Raw genomic sequence first — 7,595 nt, forward strand, 5'->3', positions numbered from 1 at the left:
ACAAACTTTAGCCGACGAATATTTTAAAATATTCGTCGGCTAAAGTTTGGCAGATAACCGACGACAAAAATGTCGTCGGCTAAAGTCACCACAGACGAGCTTTTCCCGACGAAATCTTAGCCGACGAAAGGTAGTCGGCTAAGATCTTAGCCGACGAATTAAGCTAACAGACCGACGAAAAATTTTCGTCGGCTAAAGTGCTTGTCCTGGTAGTGATACGCCTCTGCCACTGTACAAGTATACGCCTCCGGCGCCACTATACAAGTATACGTCTCCGCCACTATATATACGCCGGCTCATTGCTCGTTGATGACCTAACGGGGAACATGTTGGCTTCAATACAGTAACGTAGAGATTTCATAACCACCCTTTAAGCTCCCAAAACCATCTTGAATAGCCTAGGATCCCTTTATCAAGACGTTCATTGGTTAGTAGAAAACCCTAGATGATCTATCACACTCGGTACGTGTCATTCTAAGTGTGTCATTACGCTAAAGAAAATTGATATGCTAATTGACAATTTCTCACTTGCACTCGAGGAGAGGAATGAAAGTTTGGGAATCTATGGCCTCATTTAAATGGACTAGAGTGCCAATCCCAACGATCCAAGGGCCACGGACTCAAGATTAAGACAAAACTCAGGTCCCAATTAACCCACTAATCTCATCCCAAAACAAATTAGTGGCCCCTAAAACCCTAAGGGTATTTCGGTCAGGAGGATAGAAACACCAGAAACGACGGAGCAAAGAGTTTTGGAGCCCACAATCATTGTATACCACTCTCCAAGTACTAAACTCCGATATTACCTTTGCGTCATCGCTAATAAGAGTATTGATTAAAGTTTTAAACTGACTTACCAGCCGGATTATTAAAATTGCAATCCAACGTTCCATATCCGTTCTTCATTTACAACCGGACAAGCTTAGACCGCCTTTGTTTGTCACCTTCTTTTCGTATGCTTGGATTTTTCTGCGCAGAGCTAACTAAGCCTTGTTCTGGATCGGCTGATTATCAAGCCGAGGATTTACATAACAGAGTTCTTCACCTTATTCAGATCCTCCTCAAAGGATATCACCTTACTAAGATTTTCCTCAAAAGTTCTATAGTTCTTCTAAGGGTTTCACCTCATGAACCTCTTTCTTGAAGGTTTTTACTTTTCGAAGGGTTTCATCTGGTGCGATGCGTCTATTTTTCTTTTCACAAAGGATTATGTTATCACTTGTTTGAAACCGCCACGCACTCTTGCACGTAGTATATACCAGGATAAAACTCAAGTCACAATCTTGTATTTTCTCATCTGAACTGTATTCATTATAAAAACACAAGTAAAACTAGTTCACGTACCTAGGCATTTCAACCTTGCTAGTTCCAAAGCTTGTATGAAATAAAAATTTTGGTAGATTTCACAGAATCCCCGAAACATAAGAATAAAAGGTGAAAGTTGATTACAGTATTATTACTAAAAAATACTGAATTATCGATGTGAAAAGGTTAGTATAATGTCAATCATCAGTGATCGACTAGTACTTGGAAAGCTTTTAGCAAGTAGCTACTTAAGTAGCATAGCTCGATCAAGCTAAGCTTAAGTACTGAGCCATTAAGCTATAAGGCAATTGCAATTTGCAATAAAATCATGCACACGGTTAACAATATAAAATTGTATGGGACAGATGAAGGTCAGGACAAACAAATAATAGAGATCGGTATATAGTATATACCTATCATAAACTAATATTCATCAATTCTTGGAGCAATCATTATATATAGTGCCAAACCCTTACAGCCTAAGCCCATGTGTGTTTCACATGGTCATGTAGAAAAGAAAGAAAGAAGCAAAGCCCTAATCAAAGTGCAAATACTGGACACTCTCCTAGCTAGGAGCCATCAAGAATTCAAAATTTTAGTGTGAATATATGGCAGGACCTGAGCTCTCAAAAACCACTATGGCCAGCGCCACCACCACGGCCACCAAAGCTATGTCGAAGTCATCGACATCGAGTGCTAAAGCAGCACTTCGGAGGTTTGTTGGGGTTCGGCAAAGACCTTCCGGGAGGTGGGTAGCCGAAATCAAGGACTCTTCTCAACGTGTAAGGCTTTGGCTCGGAACCTACGACACTCCTGAAGAGGCAGCAAGAGCCTATGATGAAGCTGCTAGAGCTCTACGTGGTGAAAACGCCCGTACAAACTTTGCAGCACCGGCGGGCAACCCTGACAGCAACTCGAGCCTTTTGGCTAACTCTTGTCCCAATCCGAATGGCACTTTTATGCCTTCTGGTTTATCTGATGGACGTCACGGCGGGGGACAAGGACTTAGCTTTTCTTCCTTGAAGGCCAAGCTAAGCAAGAACCTCCAAAGCATTATGGCAAGGAGTAGTGATCACCATAACAAGTCCTCTAAAAGTAGGGTGAGTGACCACTTCACTTTTGCAAGTATATTTCACTTCAGAAAGTATCAGCAATACCAAAACAACCCAGTAAATCCTTTGTTCGACATGAAGAACATAGAAAAAGTAGTACAGCCTAGCATCATTGTGCCCCATGCTGCAGAAACTAGTACTCTTATTGTTCCCCATGCTGGAGAAACTAGTACTAGTACTAGCACTGAGCCTTCATCCTGGGAAAGTTCTAGTATTTCGGATTGTAGCGACTGGGGTTACAGCTTCAGGCAACGGGGGATGGACTCTGACGGGTCGGATCTTGGGGATGGGTTCATGGATCAAATCATGGGGTGGATGGATAGTCCAGATCAGATGAGTAGCGCTAGCGTTACTGTTGGTGATGATTGTGAGGAGGGGTCAAGGAGTAAGAGGTTCAAGGTTTCTTCTTCTGTGATGGTGCCTTCAACATTTGCTGGATCGCCATACAATAATAATTAGTACGCACTGGAAAATTTCAAACAAAAATGAAAGGCAGGGTATCATGCTAGCTATTAAGTGTTTACTTTGATGATTAATCAATCCTAGCTAGCTTCTTTACAAAAGGCTGCAAAAGTTAGCCCTGAGAAGTTGTTTGCTGACATGCTGCTAATGCATGCATGCATGCTGTTGTACTTCTACATAGCTGGGTTATGCATGTCCATGCTAAATAGTGCTTCTCCAGAATTATTCAATGTACAGAGAGAGAGAGAGAGAGAGAGAGAGAGAGAGAGTTGGAATAAAAAGTTAAGAATGATTAAATCATGAGATGTCTTCATGTTACAAAAACATGACCGAGTTTGGTATGAAAGACAAGGAATGTGTTAAAAATCTGAGTATATATAGACGACAACTTCTTACTATTCTATTGTTTAAACCAAATTTGGACGTTTGATTAAAGACGTTGCATACCCTAATAAACATACAACATTCATCTGTATATATAATACTCTCAGATACAGTTAGTTCACTCTGCAGATTGACAAACCCTTTGAATGGCCAGACTGTTTAATTTGAACGGCACTGATCTTCAGCTAGCATGTTAATTTCTAAGAAGAAATATAAATTTCGTGACAACAAACATTGCTGAATTAAGTGCATGCAACACGGTAATTGATAAATTAACACAGGTGCGAGGTGATTTTCCCCTAAAGAGTGGTGTTCTATAACCTTTGCTCCTTGAATCTGGAAATGTACGTACCATCCAACGCTTCGTGCACAAAGAATATGTCAGAATCAGTAAATGACAAGTTTCTTACTTTTCTTTAGTTGTAATTATTTTTGAGCTTTACTTAAAAATGCATTTTAAACGAGCCATTAACATCTCGAATGGGTACGTAACAAGAAGAAAAGGGTGAAATAAATCATCAGCTAACCTCCTGGGTTGCTGAAGTTATGCCACTGATGATTAGGTCAACCCTAACCAGTCCAGATTATGAATTTAAATATTTAATTATTCATGGATCGATCGGTACAAGAAAGTTGTGCACTTTCTAGCTCCACCGTGAGTTTCCAAGTTCATTTCAGATTATGACACCTCCTGGGTGGTTGTAGTCTGTTTAAAATAACATTCATATGAGATAAAAGGAAGGGATTTAGAGAATGCTTTTGCAGATTACAGTAGCTAGATAAATCTAACTACTGAGAGTGAGCCTTCAATAAGAATAGACATGAAAATTCTGAACGTTAACTAGCTAGCTAGTTGTTCTTAGACATCACATCCATTTACATAACTAATACTGCAAGTTCTTTAGCATGACAGGTTGTGTGGCAAGAAAATCACATCAACTCACTTGTCATCAAAGCATATGATGTCTTCTACAATGAGCACCAATAGTGAAGACCTAAGCTCAGGCACTTTTGCATTCAAGAAACCTATGAGCAAGATCGATAACATATTTTATGACCGCAGGCCAAGACAAGCATATAATAGAGATTGGTATCAAATATTCATCATCAATTCTGGGAGATCGACTTGGAGCAACCATGCATTATATATAGCGCCAAACCCTGCCAGCCTAAACCCGGCCATTTGTGTTTCCTTCATCACATGGTAATCAAGAAATGAAAGAAAGTGAGCAAAGCTCTAATCAAATCTCAAACACAGGTGCAACCCAGAAATCAACATTTAGTGTGCGTGAATGGCAGGACCTCATGAGCTCACGAAAACCACTATCGCCACAAGTCAGCTACCAAAGCTAGCTAGCTAGCTAGCTGTGTGTAGAAGTCATCGACATCATCGAGAGCATGCTGCGCAGCGCTACGTACGGAGGTTAATTTGTTGGGGTTCGATCGGAGGAATAAGTTCGATCATGAACTTATTAGACCATACGAGTGGAAGCCCCGGCGCGGGCGAATAAGAAATCAGAAGTTTGGAACCCCCTCCTTTGCTCGATCTCCAAGATATATATGATGGAACCCAAATCCACTTGGTTGCTTTCTCTCTAATTCTTCTATGGGATTCAAAAATCATATTGCTGAGAAAAAGGTCGACGTTGCTATAGAAGAGTTGAAGACGTACATATGATCCTTGCAACTAATAGCTAAACTACGCACAAAGCGCATTATTGGAACATTATTATTCTTGACAAATAGTATATATGATCAAATCGGCTAAAAATCCTATAGTTAGAAGCGACTTAATTAGACATCTCATTTGATTGAGATGATACGGAAAAGCGAGTGAGAGGAAAGTAGAATCTGTAGAAAGAGGATTGGCAGTTGGCACCTAGTCTATCGAAGGAAACAAATGCATAAGACATGTATAAGCGTATAAAAGTATCAATTAGTTTTACATGGGAAGGTTTTATGCATGGTTATTGACTTGTTGTCAAATCACAATTAATTGGTGCAGGGTTAAGTGTGAATGTGTGATGAATTACATGGTATAGCTAAGTGTAAAACAAAGTGTATTAAGTTAATAATTTAAGATTGCTTTAAACAAAGTGTCAAATGCTAAGGTTAATAAGCTGAATAATCCATACTTGTTTAGGGTTATAGGTTATGTACCTCTCGAACACTCCTCTGCCTCGAGGTATATCCTATTCTCGATTTACTACAATCCATAGTTCCATACTTATGTTCGTCTTAATTTTTTGACATTTCAAACAGTGGCGTAGCGATAAATTGAATTTAGTAGGATCAAAAAATCAGTTATTGAACTATCTAATTAAAACAATCTACTAAAATTTTTTTTTGAATTTTTCCACTCCCTGTTCTACACTAATTTGAAATCAAGATGATTATTTATTATTTTGAACATTTCTTTCAATTTTATCATCTACTGATCGATATAAGGTAAAATTAAGTATAAATCTAGCCTCTTGGGATCTGAATCACCTGATGGATAATTTCATTTCCCTAGCATGATTTCGGACACAAAGTTGAAGTGTTATACATTGGTAATTATCAAACTTGCAGAGTAAATGGTAATAATCATATTATTTGTACACCAATATAACCTTGGACCAAGAAATTTAATTATGATTCTCAATTATACTCAATTATAGATAGTAAATGGACCGAAGTTTAACAACTTTAGAAAGGTCAAATTGGTTAACTTACTTGGTGATTAATTTACAAACTAAACATCATCTATAATGATTTTAACTATTGAGGAAGGTCAGCTGATCCCTCTCGCCCTAATGCACAAATAATATATTTTCCTAGCCCAAACCAATCAAAAACAGATTACACAGCCCAAACTAATGTTTCTTAGTAAAAATACAGTTATACCCCAGTCTTAATAACCGCTTCCAACCCACTCTGAATTCAATTCCTTCATCAACGCCACTCCGAATTCAATTTCTCTCAACAGTTCTCATCACTTCACTCCATCGACGCCGCTTCGCTGCTTCACTCCATCGACGCCGCTTCACTTCTTCAATCTATCGACGCCGCTGCCTCACTCCTCACTCCATCAAGACCTCAGCACCCATCCCCGTGCACCGCTTCGCTGCTTCAGTACATCGTCGCCGCTGCTTCAGTACTTCACCGCCGCTGCTTCACTTCATCACCACCACTACATCGCGCTAAATTCTTCTTTTTCAGGTGAAAAGAAACCCTAGCATAAATTTGTGTTTGTACCCCTAATAATGTTGTCTGGGTTCATATTTCTCTGCTTTAATGTGTTTTATGGCAATGTAGAAACGGTGTGGCAACTTTACTACTCCTAGTAAAGTTTTACTAGGGGTAGTAAACTTTAATTTTTGTTTGCATGTCAGTTATTTCCACTGTCTTGATGTGTCTAATGGCTGTGTTCAATACTAGGGGTAGTAAAACTTTGATTTTGTTGAATGCGAGTTGTTTTCTAGGTCTGCATGTGTATAATGGTGTTGGAAATAGAAGTTTACCACCCCAGTAGAAGTTACTAGGGGTAGTAAAATAAAGTTTTGTTTTCTCTTTCAGAGTGTATATTGGCCTTGGAGATGTTCTATTGCAAGTTTACTACCCCCAGTTGAAATTTACTAGGGGTAGTAAACTTTTTAATATGTAGTTTATAAAGGCAGGATCACTAGGGGTAGTAAAACTTTGGTGTTTTGCATATGCAGGATGGCACGAAGGCAACTTGTTACTAGTCCAGAGTTTGAGGAAACCTCACCATCTACGTCCGTCAACACAAGCATGAATTTGCGCTCATATATACAACGGGAAAAATTGAAGGTTCCCCAAAAAAGAGCGAGACAAGAAGAAGAAGAAGAAGAAGATGACACAGAAGAAGAAGAAGAAGTGGAACAGTATTTTATAAAGAAGAGAGCATTAGAAGTGGCAGAAATAGAGAAGGATGACAAGGATGAGGAGGAGGACGAGGATGAGGACCTGGAAAAGATTCCGCACACTCAACAGAAATGTACTCTGGTAACATTCTTCAAATTAATAGAGAGTCACAAAGACAAAATCCCCTCAGAAGCATGGCAGCTGATCAGTCAAACTTGCTTTGGTGAAATGATTAACGCATTTAGAACCAGGAGCATCGTTGCGGATCAGGTCAGCAGATTTGAGTTGGATATAGAAATTTTATTGAGGCACTATTGCAAGGAGACAAAAAAGTTCATGTTTGGAGAAAAAGAAATGGAAATTAAAGAGGAAGATGTGCATCTTTTGTTTGGATTAACAAAAGAAGGTGAAAATGAGGAAGAGAAAATCTCCAGGAGAAAGAAGAGCAGCCAACAGTCAACCATA

At 39.2% G+C, this 7,595-nt stretch overlaps 1 protein-coding gene across 1 annotated transcript; it reads left to right on the forward strand.

The window, feature by feature from the left end:
• The first annotated feature begins 1,924 nt into the window (after positions 1-1,924).
• LOC101294553 lies at positions 1,925-2,876 on the forward strand. Its single transcript, XM_004297835.1, has one exon. It carries the CDS (start codon positions 1,944-1,946, stop codon positions 2,874-2,876), a length of 933 nt encoding a protein of 310 aa, XP_004297883.1. The 5' UTR covers positions 1,925-1,943.
• The last annotated feature ends 4,719 nt before the right edge of the window (positions 2,877-7,595 follow it).

The sequence above is a fragment of the Fragaria vesca genome, linkage group LG4 (genome assembly GCF_000184155.1).
Source record: "Fragaria vesca subsp. vesca linkage group LG4, FraVesHawaii_1.0, whole genome shotgun sequence".
NCBI classification, from domain to species: Eukaryota; Viridiplantae; Streptophyta; class Magnoliopsida; order Rosales; family Rosaceae; genus Fragaria; species Fragaria vesca.

Excerpts from the sequence above, each read along its gene's own strand:
- LOC101294553 (XM_004297835.1), top strand. The coding sequence starts at position 1,944 with ATGGCCAGCGCCACCACCACGGCCACCAAAGCTATGTCGAAGTCATCG.